This window comes from Onychostoma macrolepis, chromosome 07 (assembly GCF_012432095.1).
Source record: "Onychostoma macrolepis isolate SWU-2019 chromosome 07, ASM1243209v1, whole genome shotgun sequence".
NCBI classification, from domain to species: domain Eukaryota; kingdom Metazoa; phylum Chordata; class Actinopteri; order Cypriniformes; family Cyprinidae; genus Onychostoma; species Onychostoma macrolepis.
Window position 1 is genome coordinate 17,470,090 of NC_081161.1, and position 23,302 is coordinate 17,493,391.

Sequence of the window (23,302 nt, forward strand, 5' to 3'; positions counted from 1 at the left end):
ACTATGAAAGCCCGTTTCTGCCACTGAATAATAAAAAAAAAGGTTATTGCGACCTTTTATCTCACAATTCTGACCTTTTTTCTCATAATTGCGCAATATAAACTCGCAATTGCGAGTTATAAAGTCAGAATTGTGAGATATAAAGTCGCAATTCTGAGAACATATCCGAATAATGTACAGTATATTGAGACTGAGGAATAAGAACCGCAGCTGATAGAATGTGCGCTGTAGCACGATACTACGATATTTCTTCAAAAGCAGATCGTGGAGACAATTTTATCGTCCACGATCAAAAATCGTCATATCGCACACCCCTATTTCCCGCTAAGATTTGAGCACTGTTGAGCGGATTCTTAAACAGCGCTGATTGGTCATTGTGTTCACGCGCTCAACAGACACATCTGTGATTGGCTTCAATGATCAATAAAGCGCTCAGTGAAGGGCGTGAAGCGATGATCATTGAAGTCAATCACAGACTTATCTGTTGATCGCGTGAACACAATGACCAACCAAGGACCACAGCTGGAGAATTGCAGAAAATAGTTGAGTCTTGGGGTCAGAAAACCTTAAAAAAAAATTGTCAAACAGCACCTACATCACCACATGTTGTACGGGGGAGTTTCAAGAAAAATTCTCCTAGCTCCTCCAAAAACAAACTCCAGCATATTCAGTTGTCAGACACGACTGGAACTTTAAATGGGACTGGCTTCAATGGTCAGATGAAACTAAAAAATGAGCTTTTTAGCAGCAAACACTCAAGATGGGTTTGGTGAACACAGGGATAAAAAGTACCCCATGTGTACAATGAAATATACCGCTGTATTTTTGATGTTGTGTGCCAATATTTCTGCTGGAGGTCCTGGACATTGTTTAGACACATGGCATCATGGATTCTATCAAAAACCAACAGATAAAAAATCAATAAATGACCGACTCTGTTAGAAATCTTATAATGGGCCATGATTGGATCTTCCAACTACGCAATAATCCAAACACAAACCTCAAAAACAACACAAAAATGGGTCACGGAGCACAAAACCAAGCTTCTGCTATGGCCATTCCAGTCCTCTGACCTGAACCATATAGAAAATCAGTGGGGTGAATTGAAGAGAAGAAGCACCAACATGGAGCTGGGAATCTAAAGGGTCTGGAGTGATTCTGGATGAAGGAATGGTCTCTGATCTCTTGTCAGGTGTTCTCTAACCTCATCAGGCATTTAGAGCTGTTAAACTGGCAAATGGAGGTTTCAAAAAGTATTGAATAAAAGGGTACCGTTAATTGTGGCCAATGTGTATTAGAGAAAAACATTTATTTCATAATGATATTTCCCCCCGTTTTAAATTCTTATTATCCAATGAAAGGTTAGATTTTTGTGAATTTTATAAATAAAATATCAAAAGGATTAACAATGCAGATTAATTTTCACAGCCTTCTTTGGTCATATTTACCAAGGGTGCCGATATTTTTGGCCATGACTATGTATGTGTATATATATATATATATATATATATATATATATATATATATATATATAAATAAAACTTTAACAATGTAATAAATTATTACATGTCACAATGAAATGTGTTTAATTTTCAAAACTTTCAAACTTTAATTTTCAAAAATTGTAAGTTTTATTTTTTCTGGTTTCTTTGTTTTATAATTTCATAAAAAATTATAATGAAATATGGCAGTAATCAAATGAATACATAAAACTTTAACATTTTAATTCATCTTTTAAAATGCAATAAAATTTGTACTTTCTTTCATTTTTTGGCAAAGTGCTGCACAACAGAAGTCTACAGTGACGAACACTGATAAAAAAATTGTATGATGTTATTGTTTTATAAACTGTACAATTATTGTTGTTGTTATTATTATTACTTAAATTGAGAAGCACATTCTACTGTGCAACAGTAATTTATTTCTGTCATAATTTCTTTAAGTTAGACCAACCTTTTATTTTGTCAGGTTGTAGTAAAGACTTTTGAGTTATCCTAGGATAAACCAATGATAATATGTGGCACATTTTACAATTTATTATTGAAACTTATGTAAAAAGTTTCCTTATCCTTATTTGGATATTAAAAAACTCAACAAGAAAAGCAATAAGATGGAAATTTGATTCCATTACTGCAATACAGTAATTCATTAGATTAGGTTACTAAAAAAAAAAAAAAAAAAAACAGCTAATCTGTACCCAAGTAATTAAAGTAACTCTACCAGACTAACTGCAAGGTATTGTTCACAAAGCATAAAAGGCTGCTTTTGTTCAGATCAGTTTAAGCCTTGTTTAACAAATCAGATTTTTCAGATCTGAAAATCTGTCTGGGTAACTGGCTAAAATATCACAGCTTTGGCACAAACCAATGCTTTCACAACCTCTAAACCTGCACTAACATGCATCAGAGTTTTACCAGTTCAGACACAGGCACATATATTTCATGAATTACAGAGTAGCACAGCATATCCTGCCAATGCAGCAATTCACTGGTTTCCTCCCTGAAATGAGTTACAGATCTGTTCAGTGACAGTTGCAGGCAGCAGGGGAAAAAACTATTTAGTATGCAAATAATAAAACCTAACTAACCATACAATTGGACATTGTTAGCACAAGAATTTTATTTTTTCAAAGGAAGGTGAAAATACTTTCTATATCTTTTGTTTTGGCTGCAAATTCATCTGTCACTTGGTAGAAGCAGGCAAATTATTCAGATTATCCAGGCTGCATCTCATTCCACAAAACCAGAGGAAAAATAACTATCCAAGGTAAAAGAATGTTCTAATCAGACTACATTGAATACGGCTTCACTTGCAGCAAGGATAAACATTGCATGTGCAGTGAATTATTGCCTCATGGGAGCATGAGTCAAATATCAAGAGACATTTAGGCACCTTTTTCCACAAGAAAGTATGTCTTCAAAACATCACAGCAAATAAAAAAAAACATAAATTACACTTGCTCTAATGAATGCATTCACAAAATTATCAATTTCTACCGAAGAATGTTATTTTGTATATTGTTATTTTGATAATTTCAAAGCCTTTTTTTTACAGACAGTCTGCTTGATAAACAATTGCAAACGAAACCAACTGGGACAACTTACAAAAAATACAACTAAAGGTATGTTTCTTGAAAGCTCAAAGACCAGGAACACAAAATTGCACATCTGAACTTCATTCCACCAGTACAGACAGGTTAATCAATTGCTCATCATTACAAGTAGCCTAGACAATATTATTAATCTACACACAATGGAACACCCAAAATGCTTCACAAAACCATTGAAGCTAATCTAGCAGAAAGACTTTTCCAAAACACTGTTGCAAGCTGGATTCATTTGGATGTGGTATATTCTACACAAATGTCCCTCTTCGCCTGCAAAAAATGTTGCAATGCCATCTTCTTGTCTTAATAACAAGCACAAGCATGTAGACCCGTGCCTGACTTCCACTGTAAGCCACAGCAATTATAGAAAGAATGTACACAAAGAATATGCTTAAAGGAACATCTCACCCAAAATTTGTTATTTACTCACCCTCATGTCATTCTATGAAACCCAAAAAGGGATGTTAGACAGAACGACAGTCTATGAAGTGAATTGTGACTGAGACTGTCATTCCGCCTAACATCTCCTTTTCTGTTCCTCAGGAGAAAGTCATTATGAGGGTGAGTAAATAATGACAGGAGTTTCATTTTTGTGTGGAGATATTTCCCTTGGCTACTCTGTTGTCCCCATTTTACTCTTGAGTCATACATACCAGGCATTTCTCTCCCATAAAAATCCACCACTAAAGAGCAAAGTCCAGCTATTAGAAATGTTTCACAGCATAAATGCATATATCCGGCGTCACAATAATCAAATCTTCAGCATGGCACATAATAAATAGCATGCTGTCTATTATTTGCTTATGTAAAACATTGACAACATGCATTTGTTAGGCTATCTGTTGTGATAACAAATGTTATCAGTATTGTAGCAACATTTATTTTGCGTGAAAACTTTGTTAGAGGATAAGTGAGAACTTTGCACTTAGTGTATGAGTGTGTTTCTTTAACTTTTGGCACTTTTTTGTTTTGACGGCCCGAGTGAATGAGCACAATATCAACAAGCTGAGGGAGTGTTTACACAAGGAGTGTCTGAGCAAAACACACTACAAAACAAAAGATTCTAACCCAGTTAGTTTGTTTGACTAACTAGACTGATTTATGACAATTTAAGCACAATAACCTAACGCTCAAAGCGAAATCTTGTTGTTAAGGAAAATGGAGCAGGTCTTTTCTAGAAACATACCTCAAACCGCGACCACCCTTCTTGCTGTCAAACTGTCGCTGTAACTTTCTGACGAGAAGTTGTTACTGTCTGCTTAGTTTGAAAACGTTTGTCTTCATGCCGTAGTTTCTTTCCACCCAGCGGTCGTTCCGGATTTCGAGTCTAGGCGCGCGGCTCTCCACGCCTACCTGCGCCGGGCCACGCTGACGCACCTCGCGCCCAGCCAACCGCGCCTCAATACTACACCGCTGTGAACATGTGGGACAAATGCCCAGGCATGAGGTAGAGTCAATTACAATTCAAATAACATGGCGATATAATAATGTTGGTAATTAGCTCAATTTGCAAGAATGTCTTTTTCTCGGTCTTTGAATCAGTACAACACCGTATCTCTCCACTCTTCTGCATGTCGCAGCTTGATGCGCCTCCAGCGACGGATTCTGTAGGAATTCATGTCAGGTCAACCCAACCACAGCGCATAATAACACAACTACTGGAATGTTCAAATACATTTACATTTCAGTGTCTCGGATAACATATTTATTTGGTATGAAAACTATTTGCATCTTTTTATATAACTGGAAGAACAATTTAAAACACCAAGAGTAGAGAGAATTCAGAAATGCGTGGTAGTCACACATGTTCATGACAAATGTTATGTGTCATAGCAGAATCTTTAAGTCGTATTACGTGATAATCTTGCACTTAGTGTATGTTATGAGAGTGTTCAACTATTGGCACTTTTGGCCCACAAAATGCTGTATAACACAATATTGTTAACACATAAAGTATCGGCTTGTGCAATTCAACAATTTAACCACATGATGGTGCCAAATTCCAACACTTCATTTTAAGAGCGCCTTTGCCATTTTTGTGTGCAATTAATATGGGTGTCCTATCTGAGAATATTTACGGTGGTTGTCTTCAGTAGTTTCATGTATGTCCAATACATTTGACCACACGATGGTTTTAAAGTTCTGTAGCTTTTCAGAAGTAAAGCTATTTCAAGTTCTTATTGCATTTAGTCTGCGGGCTTTTTTCTCACATCATACGTGACCCTGGACCACAAAACCAGTCTTAAGTGTCAATTTTTCTAAATTGAGATGTATACATCATCTGAAAGCTGAATAAATACACCATTGATGTATGGTTTGTTAGGATGACAATATTTGGCTGAAATACAACTATTTGAAAATCTGGAATCTGAGGGTGCAAAAAAATCTAAATATTGAGGAAATCGCCTTTAAAGTTGTCCAAATGAAGTTCTTAGCAATGCATATTACTAATCAAAAAAGTTTTGATATATTTATTGTCATAAATTTACAAAATATCTTCATGGAACATGATCTTTACTTAATATCCTAATGATTTTGGGCATAACAGAAAAATCGATTATTTTGACCCATACAATGTATTTTTGGCTATTGCTACAAATATACCCCGCGACTTAAGACTTAAATATTTAATTTTGTTACCTTTAGTAAATACTGGCAGTATTTATGTGGGGCTTAATTACATTTGTAAATTTTCTGCAGTAGCTTTTATGAAAATAATATAATTTTCATGAATGTTAGAAGCCCGCTCTGAACTGTGAGGTCATCAAAAATATGTATTACAGTTTCCACAAAAATATAAAGCAGGATAGCTGGTTTCAACATTGATAATAAATACTTCTTGAGCATCAAATCAGCATGTTAGAATTGTTTCTGAAGGATAATTTTACACTGAAGACTGAATTAATGGCTGTTAAAAATTCATTTTTGCCATCACAGTAATAAATTACATTTTAAATATATTAAAATTGCAAGGTTGTTTTTTGAACAAATAAATGCAGCCTTGGTGAACATATAGTATATAATATATATATATCCCTACATTTAACAATACATAGTAGCAATACACAGTATTTGCATAAGACCCTTACAATCTCTGTGCCTCATTTAGGTCAGAACAAGACTACAGGTTCCATTCACAGATGTAGACATTACTCTTCTTTAGAGTTGCTCATCTCTAAGGGACACTTTTGTGTCCAGTCACGCCTTTCTGTTTGCCATGACGACCCTATTTTACAGGCCTGGAGTGATAAATACTGGGTTTACAAGAGAGAGAAGAAGAGACGGAGAGAAGAGTTACTGTGTGTCACCTGCTATTTCTCTAATAATCAGATTCTCATTTAATGCGCTTGATGAATACACTTGAAAATATGGTAGATTCAGCCAACCAGCTAATACTCTCACATAAGAACGATCTGTTAGACGTCTTACAAGAAACCGCTGAGGAACTGAGAGTTTTACAATCAGTAAAAGCAAGAGCAGAAACGAGACCTGAGCAATCCTCTAATGGCCGTAGACATTCAGCTGGACTTCACACAAGACTTTTCCAGGTCGTCAGGACATTTTGTGTGCTTCACACCCAGAGAGTGTGTGTGCTGAGAGAGGTTCTTTGCGGTACAGCAAACACACTCACACAGCGTAGGATGTACTCTAATTTGGCACACACACTCCCAGACACTGAGTCTCAAGAGACAACAGCTGATGTAGGTAAGTTCTTCATGAGAAGCTTGGGATCTTTGTAAAGGAAGGAGCGTTTCCAAACTGTCTGTGTGTGTGTGTGTGTGTGTGTGTGTGTGTGTGTGTGTGTGTGTGTGTGTGTGTACTGGTTTTTGTGGTTCACGGGGACAAAATTTGACAGAGGTATTACAAATTGAAGGTGGTTTATGAGGACACTGCCTATGTCCCCGTAAAACAAAAGGCTTAAAAAACATACTAAATGGTGTTGTTGGTTTTTTTTTATCTAAAAATGCAGACAGTTTCCTGTAAGGGGTAGGTTTAGGTGTAGGGTTGGTGTAGGACAATAGCACATACAGTTTGTACAGTATAAAAACCATTATATGGTTTATATTACAGGGACTATGGAGAGTCCCCGTAAACCACTAAAACAAACATGAGTGTGTGTGTGTGTCTGTGTCTGTGTCTTGCTTTGTCTCAAAGCTTTATTGGCATGACTGTGACAGAGTACTGCATGCATAGCATTCTTATGTACTTTTGTAGTGCATAAAATAGTCTAAATAAAAATATTTTAAAAGGTGTAAAAAATTATAATTTATTTTTTTAATCATGGGGGCTCTTTTAAAATTACAAACTCTAATGTGATTTTTTTTCACAGTAAATATCACAGTAAAGTCATTTACAATGTTTCAAGAGATTTCTGATTCAAATAAATGCTTTATTTATTTAACTTATTCATCAACAAAATCCTGAAAAAAAAAATTATTTGGTATGACTGCTGAAAATTCAGCTTTGCAATCGCAGGATAATTCAAATATTAAAATAGAGAACAGTTATTTTAAATTGTAATACAATAATGCATTTTTGCTGTATTTGTGATCAAATAAATGCAGCTTTCATGAACAAAAGACTTGGGCTGATAATACAAGGGGCAACCTTTTGAGCAATTTTGCTTGGGCACTTTCACAATGAGAATGGGTAACAAATTTCTATCTGGATATTTGAGATTGGTCGTTGGCCCTGTGTCTGACCTGGTTGCCCGTTGATGGCAACATTGCTCAAAAAGTTGCCCAATGTATCATCAGCCTTACTAGTGTAATATTAATGTAAAATATTAGTGTAATTTTATTCAATTTTGCAGAAATAATATATTTTGGGGTAATAGCTACACCACTTCCTTGATCCTTTGGACATGGTAATAATTATATCTAGTCATTTAGAATATTCGTAATGAATAATAATGAACAAAACTTAATAAACTGTAACAAATGTATTGTTCATTGTTAATGTTAGTTAATAAAAAAAAAACCTAACTGTACTTTTGATTTCATAATGTGTAAGTCAATTTTGAAATTAACATTAACTAAGATAAATTATTCAGTAGTATCTTTCAATGTTAACAAGTGTAGTTAACTAATGTTTTCAAATTAAACCTTATTGTAAAGTGTTAACGAATATTCTATTTATGCACCATTTTATTTATTTCATTTTATACCTTTGTTTTTTATTTTTTAACCCATTTTATGCAAAGTAAAGCAATAGATAAACTGTGCATAAATCTTTCATATGCACACTTTTGCATGGCTTGTCATGATATTATTGAGTATATTGTGCATTTTTAGATGCTTTCTGTGGATCGCACTTTTACCAAGACCGTGTGACTGATGTCATTCTTAATGTTCTGGAAGATATCCACATCATTGTAAACCAGTTCAGTGAAATGAGCAGGAGGCTCGACACTGGTATTGCTTTTCTTACTGAAGTCAGTGGGGAGAGAAGTGATCTTACCAGTACTGGATCTCTGGATACTGGAGACCACATAAAACAAGAATCATGTGACATCAGTATTCCACTGGACCAGCATCTTGAACATGCACAGTCTACAGGACGTCCAAATGGTCCAGTGAAGCACTGTACTCTGTATATGGATGACAGAAATACCAGGGAAGAGGAAGCAAGAGTAGACTCACTCTATACAACCTTGGTGACTGACTCCAAGGAGTATCTGAACGTGAATAATGAGGTGGAGGAAGAAAAAAAGGGAGAGGAAATACAGAAAAGCAGAGGAGAAGAGGGTCAAAGATTGAAGTTGGTAACTGTTGGGTAAGATTATCTATGTCTGTTGGGCAGGTGTGGGGAAAAGATGCTGTTGATCAGTCCAAAAACATCCAAAATCACATTACAGCACTTTCACTTGCTCTTGTTAATATTAGAAAATAACACTTTATTTTGATGGTCCCTTTTGAACATTCTGTTGAAGTAACATTGCACCTACATGCCAATAAACTCTCATTAGAGTATTAGTTCTGCTTAATATCTGCTAATCCTTTATTGTGATGATCTCTCAGCAGATATTCTCCTGAATAGAAGTAACTTTGCAACTTAATCTAACCCTAACCCTACCAGTCTACTAATACTGTACTAACACACTCTACTGAGAGTTAGTAGATATGTAGGTGCAACTTTACTTATAGTCAACACAATGTGTTAAAGGGACCATCAAAATGAAGTGAAACCCAAATATTAAATGAATTTCTGAATGCATAAAACTTCTGAGGAAATAATCCTGAATCCAATTGTATTTTGGTGACTCACAGACTTGCAGACAGAACCAGAACCTCAGAGTCTCCCAGAGTCTACATAATCGCCCCATCAGAGGTTACAAACTCCTTGACTTGTGAGGTAGTTGATGGTCTGAGTTCCCTCATGGTGTCAGGATCTGAGGAGCTGGTCAGCACAGTTCTTCGCATACAAAACTCCAGCCATGTGAAATGTCCCTTTCCACTCACCTTTGCAGTGCCGTTCCAGGCGACTTGCCGGGGGAACTACAGAGAGATCACCGTGAAAGTGGTGGATCCAGAACAAAGAGTTAGCTATGTCACTCCTACATCTACTGAGGGTTTCTATGGAGGACAAAGGGTTTGTAATAAAGCTCATTCCGTTAGTTTTGTCCTAACAGTGGTCATTCCATAGATTTCTTTGCAATGCAACAAGGTTGATCTTTATTGTAGGTGCCAGTTAGAGCTTATATGATATTTATAGCTTATATGATATTTGTTAAAGTGTGATGGCTCTGTGTATTTTCTGTGTTTTTTCCACAGGGTTCATTTGCAGTGGTACGAGTGTACTCTTTGGGTGTGTTTGCAGTTCTGTCCCGTCTGAGGACAGAGAGCTTTACAGTCCCTAAGACAGGACTGTCTCTTAAACTCAGTGTGGATTCCAGGATATGCCTTGACTACTTGCCTGGATCCTTCGCCACACTAGTTCTTGCTCAAGTGACGGTACATTCAGAATTTCTTTTCAATCAGGCTACATTACCAGTAAACCAAGTCTGTAATGAAAGATAATTTCAATCCAAAAAGAATAATAAAAAAGAAAAAGAAAATTAGTGCTGTGAGACAAAGATGAGGAGTGAGAGCCTTATATCTGATTGGAGCATGTTACATCCTTTAAGGTCATGCTTTTACAAATTTGAGCAGAAGTGTTCTACCAAAAGAATACATTTCTCACTAAGATATCTGGCTAAAATTGTATAATGTATTGCAAAGATTCTGTTTATAAGCCACCTTTCCACTATCTACAACATTTTCATAAGATTCTTGCATTTTGTGGCAGTCATTCAGAACTTTCTAATTGGTTGTGAAGCAATTATTACTTATTCACCATGATAAAATTTAAAAGAAAAAAGAAAAATAATGAATGAATGTTTTAAAGAAAAGCAAACAATTATTTTGGCATAATTATTCAAAACCACCCAAATATTGCTAACTGTCATAATTTTGATTACACAGTAAAAAAAATATTTTTCTTAGTACTATTTCATTCTTTCACTACTTCAAAATATTGTTTTTGATTCAATGTGTTACTTGCCATTTCTTTAAAATTATTTGTGAAATTTACTACCAGTTTTGATACTTTGACATTTTGTTCTACAGTGTAAACTAAACTGCACACACCCGCACTGAAAAGCAGTTATGAAGCAGTTTTTAAAGCAATTATGTTTATTTTTTGAAAACATATGCGTAATAAGTAACTAGATAAGCCAGTTTGGGGTGTGATTGTGTGCAGTTTATGTTGTAGAACAAAAAATCAATTTAAAAAATAATCCACAGGCTTTATTTTAATCATAAATTGAAAACCCCATTATAAAACCCCATAGGAAAATCTAGAAGGAACAAGCAACAGCTGAATGAATGACATCCTATCTTTTTGTTTGTCAGAGAAAGTGAAAAGGCAGCTTAAGTGCACTCTGTGTATTGCAGACTTTCTTATTGTCTCCTTATGTACAGCCAGTGGATGCCTTCCTTTTATCCTCTCTGAAACCCAAAAATGATTCCCACCATGCTGCTTACACCTCAACCCCCATACTTTACCTGAGCCATCCATCAACTCTTAAACTCAGACGACCTATGACACTTATCCTGCCCTGTCCTCCTGTTTCTGACAAGAGGAGAGCTGGAGAAGACACTCTTATATCAGGCACTTTCTCACCCCAGCAGATCAAGTATGGTCACATTCTGAACCGGAGAGGAAAAATGGTATTGAAATTAGTGCAGAAATAAAATGAGCTTTTTTTCTGATACAGGGTTGATGGTGCTTCAGTAAAGACTCATAAAGAGCAGCTTGCTCTGCTGGGCTGGACAGAGAACCGTTGGAAGGTTCTGGATAAAGTCACGATTAAGAACCTACAGAACAGCTTGGTCTGTTTTGAGCTAACAGAGAGCTATGAAAGGTACAGTGTGACTAAACCAACATGTAATCTAAAAATATTTCAAAAAGTATTAAGTAAAAAACAGAAACATTTTGCTTTCTCTGTTCTCAGGTTAATAGTCCTTCGCCTTCAGTCCTCTGTAAAATCATCCTACCTGATTTCATTAGTTGAAGAACTGGAAGAAGCTATAAAGAGCTTCTCGGTGACTGTTGTGCTCCATCATGAGCGTCTGGACCCCAGCAGTGTGGTTGTGGCCACCCTGCCTAGCAGAGACGTTAGCCGGGCATTGTGTGAACTCCAGGCCCTGGGTTACTGTGGCCCTCCAGAGCCCTCGTCTGAACTCTCCATGAAGGAGGGAGAACAGTTGCTGCTCCGTTTCAGCGGGAATATAACTTGCAATGGTACATAACAAATCTTGTATTCATTTCTTTAAATCAAGTGTCTAGGGCATCAAGTGTTAGAATCTTAGGCCTCGTTTACACTGCAGGTCTTGATGGCCAATTCTGATTTTTTTTGCCTATATCCGATTTGTTTGACTGTCCGGTGTTTACACTTGCCATACCATCTGAAACATCTTGCATGCGTTGTTGTCATTTACCGTGCTTCCTCCTGAGAATAATATGTGACCTGTGCTGACAAAATGAGTCACAATGAGCAAATTTTCAAAAATGAGTTATTGTTATTTTCACATTCTCCAAAATGATTTGTTGGAATCGGACAAAAACTGTGCTACACCCGTTTGAAGTCGATAAGTCAGCAAAGTTGATTATGAGAAAGATTATAATTTTCTGAAGGTTCTAAAGCAAAATTTTCCTCCAGTTCTTTTCTTATTAATAATTAGCCTACTATATTAATAATCACAATATTTTTTATTTTATCTTTACTATTATAAATAAGAACAGATGCAAAAAAACAAACAAATAGCCTATTAAGAAACGACTAATGCATTACCTTTATCATTTTACATTTTTAAACAAAAGCATTCATGTACGAAAAACAAATAATCAAATGTAAAAATCACTTCAGTGTGTTCATTACAAATAAATTGATTCTTAAAATTACAAAAGCAGTTCAATGAAGTGCACTTCGCATGAGAGGCAGCATGAGAAGCGAGTGGAGAAATTTCATTTTAGATGTTTAATTACTATTTGGAGTACTGGGGTCGCTAGACGAGGGCGTAATGAACTCATTTTTGCTAAAATCGACACTTAAAAATTTTTTGGCCTGTAGCTCAAAATAGCCAGTGTGCATTTAGACTCATTTTGCCAGCACGGGTCACATATGATGTTATTAAACCACGGAGAAGTGCCAAATTGTCGCAATTTTAATGATGTACAGAATGCAATGCCTCAGAAAATCCGATCTGCCTGTTTACATGACAGTCACATTGGCACATATCTGATTTACATCTGATTTATTTCCACATATGAATGAGGCCTGAAACCGATCTCGAAATATCCGAATGCATGCGTTTTTTCCTTTTTTACACGGTCATAGAACACATCCAATCTGTGTCACATGAGCAAAAAATCGGAATTGGGTCACATTTGTGTTTATCCACGATATGTGCCTATATTTGTTTATGCGTGTGTCTGTTGGCGATCCCACAGGTTATGAACAGACAGATTCACACATAGTCACATTCCACAACCAAAGAAGGAATCGGCTGTATTTGAAATTAAAAGAATTGGACCCCTTCGGCAACTACAGTTCTCTTCACTACAAAGGTGTAATCAGTTTATTCAAGGTCGCCGAAGATCAGCTGGTTTGGAATGCTGCCAGGGCAGCCGTGTCTAAGGACTGTCCTCTGGAAGAGCCTGTCTGCCGGCTGCCGCTCACTCTGCCCAAGGTAAAGTAAAGACTTGAGTCCTTAAAGGATTAGTTCACCTCCAGAATGGACATTTCCTAATAATTTACTCACCCCCATGTCATCCAACATGTTCATGTCTTTCATTCTTCAGTCGCAAAGAAATTAAGTTTTTTGAGGAAAACATTCCAGTTTTTTGTGGAAAAAATTCCAGGAATTTTCTCCATGTAATGAACTTCAATGTTAACCAGTGGGTTGAAGGTCCAAATTGAAGTTTCAGTGCAGCTTCAAAAGGCTCTACATGATCCCAGCCGAGGAATAAGGGTTTTTCTAGAGAAACGATCAGTCATTTTCTTAAAAAAATACAAATTTTAATACTTTTTTACCACAAATGCTCATCTTGCACTAGCTCTGCAATGCGCATATCTTCAGGCATTGCGTAATCACGTTGGAATCATGCATGGTTCTTTGTTAGGAGGTTATGGGGAAATACCTCTATCTCATTTTCTCCTCCAACTTCAAAATCATCTGAGATCGTTGTTTTCCCTTTTTTTTTTTTTTTTTTTGTAGAGGGCGTTTGACTTTCTTTGCACGTTTGTAAACACTAGGTCGGTACTTCCGCCCACGTCTCACGTGCGTGATTACGTAATACCTGAGGTTGGGCTAGTGCAAGACGAGCTTTTGTGGTTATAAATTTTTATTTTTCTTAGGAAATGGCCGATCGTTTCGCTAGATAAGATCCTTATAGAGTGGGGGAACTATGATGTCACTTTGTAGGCGAAAACCCGGAAGCGAGTGCATTTTAGCACTTCCGGTTCCAACGTCCCAGAGTCAATGGGTTTTTTGAATGGGATTTTGGTTAAATCCCTAAAATAAGGTCTGTGGTTCACACAAGCTCAAGATACTTTCACGTTTTATTCTACGACATAAAACACACCAGTTACACCCCACTCCTGATTTTTTTAAGCTGTTACATTTCTTAAAAAAGACGGTTGCTAACAAGTTGCTAGGTGCTGTCGGAGACATTCAACGTCATCATGAGAGCTGAAATGTGGTACTTTGTTCACTAAATAAGTTTAATCTTACCGTATCCAAAAACTCGCTCACTCTGCTGTTATTTAAATACACGGGGATACGTTTTTAATTAAAATATTCATATTAATCAAGGATTTATTGACTTTTAATGCACCTTATTTCGAAATGTACAGAAATGCGTGCTTTAAATGTCCTTTAGTTATGATTATTTCATTTATTCACTATACTATTTATTACTAATGTCTCATTTCAGTTTTAGTTTGTCTCTAGTTTTTCATGAAACGGTTCCTGTAGCGTGGATCAAAATTCATATACAGAGTAAATCCTTCACTGAACATGTTAAAAATAAGTTTGAAACAGTTCTCGAGAGCGCGCTGGTGGTGAAGTTGAAGGCGAGCGACCGTGGTGCTGTAGTTCGTTTATAGCCTAAGTTTAGCTTTTTAGTTCTGGCGCTTTTATTTCGGCTTCAAAATTCGTCAGTTATATTATCTTGTCAAGATTATCTTGATGGACAAAACGTGTAAGTTTCATGAACTATGGTTGAACACAGAGCTTATTTTTTGCGATAATCCAAAAGCCTATGGGAAAATCCTATTGGCTTTTTGTGGAGGGAACCAGTTTCATGCTAACAGCCGATCCACCTACAAAGTGACGTCATAGTTCCCTCACTCTATTCCTCGGCTGGGATCGCATAGAGCCCTTTGAAGCTGCACTGAAACTGGACCTTCAACCCGTTAGCTGCCATTGAAGTCCACTATAAAAATCCTGGAATGTTTTCCTCAAAAACCTTAATTTCTATTCGACTGAAGAAAGTAAGACATGAACATCTTGGATGACATGAGTAAATTATCAGGAAATTTTCATTCTGGAAGTGAACTACTCTTAAATAGAAAGCAGTTCATAAATCAAGAACCATCTATTTGAGAAGCAAAATTGCTAAGTACGTCTTGATATGAGAATGTTCAGATATTTGTACTGGAAAACAAGACAGAAACACTAAGACTAAGAAATACTAAGAGTTTTTGCCGTGCTTTATAAGTCAAGAGTTGTTGTTTTTTGTTACTTAGAGTCCAAGAACAGTCTTTCAACCTGTGAGTGTGAAGGTAATACAGAACAGCCAAACAGGTATGTGAAATCTACAACCCAGGCTCATTCGAAATAAGTGCCTCTAAATACATTTCTGCGGCACTGTTATTACCTTACTGCATGTTTCGCGGGTGTTTCAAAGTGAAACGTCCAGTGAGTGGCGCTAAAACGTGGGTTCAATACGTGACCCTGGCATGTTTTTGTTATGTTGATATTCATGGGTTTCAGTCACGTGACTTTTTTGTTGCGGCCGCCATCTTTAGGACCTTGCGTACTAATGCATATAGCCTCTCCTTGATTATCGTAAACCAAAATAACACTTCGCCAACAACGAAAAACAGTTTTTTTTTTTTTTTAAATATATAGATACTTTAGGATTAGATCCTTATTTACTGTCAAGCGAACTGCTGACTCTACTAAAGTCTAGTGAAAACTTACCAATTTGACGTTTGCTGATATTTACATCTACCTCGTACAATCCCTCTCCATACATTCGGGTCAGTATCAGTTAAATTTTCACCTGCCAGAGACTTACCCATCTGCCTTACCCGGCCTGGATGACTGTTTACTCACTGCCAGATTTGTTGCGCAGCTTGCCAGACTTAGCCCAGTTTCATTTCTATAGCTACGGTACTGTGCATTAATATTTTATTTAAATTTGATAACGTTACCTAGCCAAAACATTTACTTTAATTTTAATTATATAGATTAGAATACATAAATAACATGACTTAACAAATCTATAAACATCATATTAGCAGTTATACAATGTGTATATAAAATATTTAACTTATTGCAAAATTACCCATGCATTTATTTGAATGAATGAGGCATTTATATATACACTTGGACTGTAACATTTAATAAATAAAGGTTAAAACATTAAAGATTTAAAAGGTGTTTTGAAAAACACATTGGTGTACTAACTGTTACTATGAATCATTTTTAAAGGTAATCAGTGAATACTGTTCTTGCTTGCCCTTACAAAAAATTATTGCAGTTTTTAAAAAAGTAATACTGCAGTTTGTTGCATGTAGAAAAATGCAGTTTTTTGGACACGTTTTACTGCAATACATCTGATGTACTATTGAAATACAACTGCAAAACTACTACTCAATACAACCAAAGTGCAATACTAATAAAATGCTGTACAATAACACTGAAATGCAACAAGAAAATTCAGAATAACAAGTTTTATTTGCACACAACTGCAATATAATAAATTAAGGTACACAACAACAGTGAATGTCTCAAACAGCAAAGAATATTTAATAGGAAGTCTGCATTGCAAAAAAATAAAAAATAAATAAATGAATAAAAAGACACTTGCCAAGTCTACTGTAACAACAGCACATGTTGCACAAATTAATACAGTATAACTGCAGTACAGGGCCTATACATGAAGACTTTAATGGCAATGAAAAGAACCTCATTGACATTAAAGTTTAATTATTGAACCTAATTGTAGGAGCGTTTTTAAAAAATGCTCATAAAAATAAATAAAATCAATTTAATCAGACAGACTTAGAAGTTTTTGCATCTGAAATCTTCACATGCATTTCAGCGTATCACTGAACTGTAGTTATATTGTATCTGTACTTCATTATACTGCAAATCTACAGTTGTACTTCATTGTACTGCGGTTTTACTGCTGTTGAACTTTAATGAACAGCAGTTATATACCGTATTGTCCCGAATATAAGACGACCCTGATTATAAGACGACCCCCCTTTTTCCAGATGTACCTGTTGGAAAAAGGCTTTTTGAAAACCAAATCTTTTTTTTTCTCTCTCTCTCTCTCTCTCTCTCTCTCTCTCTCTCTCTCTGCAAAACACATTTATTCTTAAATTATTTTCATATTGCATATTTTTCCAATTCTAATTTTTGTTTTGAAAGTATGGTAAATACTGGTAAAATGTACCAACAATGACATTGGAAAATTTTGATATAGCTACCATTGAAATAACAGGTAGCCCATCTGAATTATATAACAATTAGGCTATCCAACTCATAGTAGCCTACCAAAATGTTATTATCAGTAGACGTGAAATCTTATTGTAGTCTTCAAATCTGGGTACTGTCTTATGTTTTAAAATCACTTACAGAGGAAGTTTGGTCCCATCAGGCTAACATGACAGTCACGATCATGCTGCTGTAAGCTTTTCTTTTTCATTTGTTTTCATTCGCGATCTTTACAACACACATTACATTACATATTTCATGGCACACTCGTTTTATGCGTTTTTGGCGCCACCTATTGTTGTGGGTGTATTATTGACATGTCAAAGTCTAGACTCTAGACCCTGAATATAAGACGAACGCGTTTTTTCAGATGTATTTCCAAGGAAAAAACATCGTCTTATATTCGGGTCAATAGGGTACTTCATTATACTGCAAATTTCCAGTTGCACTTCATTGTACTGCAGTTATACTACTTTGTACTGCAGTTTTACTGCAGTTGTACTTCAGTGTACTGCAGTAATTTTTGTAAGAGTGTTGCTCATTTTTCAAATCTCTTGTCAGGAGTTGTGGTCATTGTGCAGCATGTCTTTTCACATCTTAGTCCAGTGAGTTCTTTGCTTGGGAGCTTTCATTTCTGCACCTGTAAAGAGCAAATAATGCACAAGTATCTATTACTAAAGGTCTAACTGAATACACCAAACTGAATGAAAGTAAATATATATATATATTGTATTAAAGCACATGTTGTTTGACAGACTATTTACTTATTATTATTTACCTATTTAACAATAGCACATTAAATGGCTGTGTCCAGCACGATTAATATTTATTTTACTTTTAAGTAAATTAGTAGAAACACTTTTTACTAGTCATCACCGTGCAGAAAAATAACAGTGGATGCCACAATAAAATGCTTTATACACATTCAGTAGATCCATAGCTTCCTGTTGGTCAGTTCGTCTCTTCAGTTAAGATTCCCCCGCAATTGTTGCAGAAAACATTATATTACATGGTATAATCATGGTCAGTGCAGACATTTACTTCAGCTTACTTTCTCATCGACTCTAACTGCTCCTTCCTAGTCCAGTCAGAGAAGTATAATAAAGATGATGTCCACTGTCTTGGACTCCAAGCACTGTTCGGTGTTCACAGGCGTCTGAGGAGTAACATCTGCCAATTCTTCTGTGATGACACTTCTCTTGGTTACTACAAAACGTAGGTTAAAAGAAATGTGTGGTACATTAAGAGAAATATTAATTTATTCCTGTATGTCTCTACATGCTGAAGTGAAGAAGCATCTAAAGTAGCAACAAAACTGTGATTCTGTGTTTTGTTATAGTCAGTTACATGTGTTTTGGCAGTAGTGAGCACCTGTACATGAGTCTGCTTACATTTAGCAACTGTAAAAGCAGGAAATAGCTACTACAGATGATCTCAGACATATTGATGCATATAAATTTGATTGCAGTACATTCTCATTGTAAAAACCACTGCGACTAGCTTATGTATTTAGTTAACCGAGATTATTTGAAAAGAACGATCTTCTATAGAATTATAATACCAATAGTACAAACAAATCCTCTTCACTCTAACATCCTTGATGTAATTACATTGTTACATTCATAAAAATAAGATTGTGTAAACTAATACTACAAACCTTTCCCCTTGTATGCGGCGCTGCTGGAACGTCATCATCCTCCTCTTCTTCTCCATCGGGTTTGTTTGCTCGTCAAAGTTTAGTGCAGCGTAAACATTCTAGACTCACATAACTGTTCTTAGATCAAAGATCAAAAACATCTCGTTGATTTATTAGCTTTAGGTGGAGAACAACGAAAGTTTTCTGGCAAATCAATTCAATTCAATTCAAGTTTATTTGTATAGCGCTTTTTACAATACAATCGTTGCAAAGCAACTTTACAGGAAATTAAGTTTCTACTATATATATGCATACACATACGCACACATGCACATATATATACACATACACGCAGAAGAAACCCAATATATTTAAGTTATGACAGACTTAACTTGGTAATTGTGTATGTTGTCTGAGGGTTGGCATCCTCCGTGGTCCTCTGAGGTGTTGCCATCATCTCTTCTCAGGTGTTTGGTCATCTCGGATCTTTTTAAGGGTTGGATCCAGACTGACGCTTCAGTAATTCCTAGTTGTTAATCCCGTGGCAGAATCAGAGAAACAGATAGAGACATAATTAGCGTAGCTGCTGTTCTATTCAAGCAAAAATGATTTGTTCAACCCAATCTAAAGAATTATAATGTACATTTGATCAGATATAAATGCAGTACAAGATTATTATGTGAATGCTTGGCTAAAGAGATGCGTCTTTAATCTAGATTTAAACAGAGAGAGTGTGTCTGAACCCCGAACGTTATCAGGAAGGCTATTCCAGAGTTTGGGTGCCAAATGTGAAAAAGCTCTACCTCCTTTAGTGGATCAAATCAGCAGTCTCGCACACGAATTTAACCTTTTCCAACTTCCTTTATGAACTTGCTAAGTAAAATACTAAAATGTAAACGCATCTATGCTTAGGAGAAATATTTAATCAAAAGGATCCCATACATCCACACAGTTATCACAGCCCAGAGCACAGCACAGCAGATAGACGTAATTGCAATTCGGTCCTACAAATGGCGGCCGCACCACTGTGTGACGTCACATGAAATCCATGAATAGGCACATATTGCTGTGTTTGTATTATGTTGCTTCAGGTAAGTATTACGGTGGTTCATAATTCAAATATCCGAGGAGTGTCGCTAAAAGTTAATGCTGTATTGTGTTATACATATATTATACACTGCACCAAACCCAACCCTAAACCTACCCGATAGGGTTAACAAATGCAAAAGTGATATAAAAATGCATTTGTTGATGCATTTAAACTTCCTCATGCGGATTTGAGCTGGTTTGTGGAACCGTAGTTTCACGGGATTCGTACCGAAGCTCTTCATCACTAGAAGTGCAACCCCATATTGCGTGAGCTACCGAGCAAACCTACTGAGTTACATTACAAATCTCAAGCATATGAAGCTGGATATGTGACGCTAACCTTCAAATGCATCAGTTCTCAAATCTCGCAGCATGTTAAAATTGTTTTGAATTCAAACTTAATATTCCTCAAGTAATTATGCGAAAATTAGGCTTTATTAATCGAAACTGTGGACCTGCAAATCATACTTTGTGTGAAAAGGAATAAAAGTTGTGGGAGTTTTACTGCCTCTAGTGTTAATTTCAACTGGAAACGATTCGTATGTATAAGTACATTTTTTTGAGTTTTGCAGAAATGTAGATAGAGGCAAGTATTTCCAATGAGCCTATGTTGCAAATTACTGCACCTAAACTTTTGTGCAATCCAGCCTCTTATCTATTTTCCCCCTTTTGGCCTGTTTTGTGGTTTGCTATGATCATTCTCAAATCTTTTCCTAGTTTCTATCATTTAAAAATGACAAAATAAGTGAGGTGGCTATGGAGGTGTGGACACAAAGACACAGTCTTTTTGTCTTCCAGAGCCTCTCTCAGATGAGCTGTTATCGTGGCTCTGTGATGAGCTCACTGAGGATGAGGCAGCACTTCTTGTTATGTCTCTCCGTCTCCGTCGCTCCACTGTCCAGATCGCTCGACTTCGTGCACCACACAGCCTTTCACAACAGGCCTTTCACATTCTGACGGCGTGGAGGCGGGGCCTTCCTTCCTCAACTCTGAAATGCCCCATGCTGGCCCGCTTCTTGATCCGTGCGGGAAGGTCTGACCTTGCCAGAGAGCTACTACTCAAGGACACTGCAGATGACAAAATGGAGGAGAGAAAAGCAGAAGAAACATGAAAACCTGGCAACCCGCAGACATGTGGCAGTAGTAGTTTTTTGACACTAAGAAATTACATATTTGGTGAACTGTTTATGAATGTGTTGCCCACAGAATAACAAAATAACAAATTAAAAAAATTAATTAATTAAATACCTTTTTTTCAGGCTTAAATAGGGGGTCTGTGACCCATATAAAGGGTCTGTGGTGGTACTGTAGTGGGTTTGTCAATTATTGTTTATTTAAAAAATGATTAAGTTCAATTAAGCTCAGCTTAATTGTTTCCACATTAAAATGTGATCAAAAATACAGTAAAGCTGTAATAGTATTAGTTTAAAATAACTAGACTATATTTTAAAATGTAATTTATTTTTGTGATGACAAAGCTGAATTTTCAGCAATCATTATTTCAGTCATTAGTGTCACATGATCCTCCGGAAATCATTTTAATATGCTGACTACAGTGCACAGTATATATGAAAGCACTGATGTTCATTTACTGTATTCAGAAACTGTGAATAAATTACTGAAAAAATTACTGAAAAATAATAATAATAATAATAATTGTATCATGGCTGTAATAACATCTTCAACAAACACTAAATAGATTACCTTAGATAAAGTTTGATTAATGTGTACGTACAGTACCGGTCAAAAGTTTGGGCACATTACAGTTTTTAATGTTTTTGAAAGAAGTCTCTTATGTTCATCGAGCTATACATTTATTTGATCAAAAATACAGAAAAAAAACCCCAGTAATATTGTGAAATGGAAAAGAAAAAAATAATTAAAAGCGTTTAATTAAAATAAAAATCTTTTGTAACAATACCGTTCATAAATTTGCAATTCAATGGGTCAATATTCTTTTTAAAGTAATTAATATTTTTTTTCACATGGATGTGTTAAATTGATGCTGAAACTCACAGAAATAGATATTTTAAAGTATGGTAAAAAATAGAAAACCTTTAGGCATATTTAAAAGTTTTTAAGTTTCACTATTTTATAGTTCTTTCTGTATTTCTGATCAAATAAAAGCAGACTTGATGAGCATAAGCGAAAACATTAAAAATAATAATAGTGTCCAAACTTTTGACTGTTACTAAGTAAAAATAAAATATACAAATTTAAAATGAAATGTATAAATAAAAATGTTAGGAATCGCATTTGTTTCAAGTGCTTTTGATTGGGGAGGGGCCTTTTGCCTGGCCTCCAACCCAGCCCTGCTTACAGCCACTTTCTATTCTGTGAAAATGACAGTCTTTATCTGAGTAAAAACATGATGCACTGATAAACTCACTGCGCTTCCTGCAGATTACCATATAATAATCATAATAAGCAAGCACAGTCTTTTTGTCGCGACTTTGACTGGCGCTCAGCTTCACGTTTTTAATGCGGCGTGTTTTTGAACAGCCTGTCTGTCTCAAGCTGCAGCGATCTGTTTCATTCGTTTTTGTGCTGTGCTTTTGCGCTCTCATCCGAGTGAACGCTTCCGGTTTGTGTGTCCGCGCTGCTACAGCGAACGCGTACATTCATATGCGCTGCATACTGCCAAAGATTATGTCGTATTTATAGGCTAAAATAAAAGCGTCCAATTAAAGCTTCCTATCTGACTCGTTTTTGTAGAGTTGCTACTGAGTTTTGAAGTCATAAAAATAGGCTAGTCACACATAGGCTAGTCATTCATGACCGATCATTGTTTACATTATCAGTCATCGCTGTCACTTCAGAAAACTCGCGCACATCCCTATTAATAGTCCTACTATGTATTATATGTAGCTAATGTTGTTGTAATGCTTAAATATAACAATTAATTTGAAATAACCCAATAAATTTATTAAATAATTCTTACTGTTTTGGATTTAAGACAAGTCTGGGGCTGTCCTAAATTTAAGAAGTTATTTACGATGATTTTTAAGAAGATTCTTTTCAAGAATTTGAATTCTTCTTAGGTTTTGTCTTAAGAACAATCTTATGAAAAAAGATAAGAATATTCTTAAGAAGAATTTTTGGGAATACAAAATATTCTTAACTTTTTTCTTAAGTTAAAAAATAAGAAGAAAATGGCAGTTAAGAAGAAATTTCTTCTTAAGAATGTTTTGTGAATCC

The 23,302-nt window shown here is 35.8% G+C and overlaps 2 protein-coding genes and 1 long non-coding RNA gene across 4 annotated transcripts in view; 1 reads left to right on the forward strand and 2 right to left on the reverse strand.

Moving 5' to 3' along the window:
- The window catches only part of arap2 (ArfGAP with RhoGAP domain, ankyrin repeat and PH domain 2), a 91,358-nt gene extending 86,897 nt beyond the window's left edge, over positions 1-4,461 (reverse strand). The window contains exon 1 of one of the 2 annotated variants that reach the window (XM_058781777.1): positions 4,293-4,449. The gene's annotated coding sequence lies outside the window, so the exon portion shown is untranslated. Of the gene's footprint in view, positions 1-4,292 lie in introns of both variants that reach the window. The other variant, XM_058781779.1, reaches the window with a different exon arrangement.
- Positions 4,462-4,516: 55 nt separating this feature from the next.
- Positions 4,517-22,500, forward strand: dthd1 (death domain containing 1). The gene is made up of 11 exons (XM_058781780.1): positions 4,517-4,553; positions 6,216-6,811; positions 8,401-8,881; positions 9,376-9,697; positions 9,880-10,063; positions 11,066-11,282; positions 11,364-11,510; positions 11,601-11,890; positions 13,100-13,338; positions 15,399-15,456; positions 20,903-22,500. Exons 2-11 carry the CDS (start codon positions 6,448-6,450, stop codon positions 21,214-21,216), a joined length of 2,616 nt encoding a protein of 871 aa, XP_058637763.1. The 5' UTR covers positions 4,517-4,553; positions 6,216-6,447; the 3' UTR covers positions 21,217-22,500.
- On the reverse strand, positions 16,338-21,039 carry LOC131543948 (uncharacterized). The gene is made up of 3 exons (XR_009271995.1): positions 19,037-21,039; positions 18,431-18,585; positions 16,338-18,019 (listed from the first exon to the last, which is right to left on the reverse strand). It is a non-coding gene; the product is annotated as an uncharacterized LOC131543948 (long non-coding RNA).
- Positions 22,501-23,302: the final 802 nt, after the last annotated feature.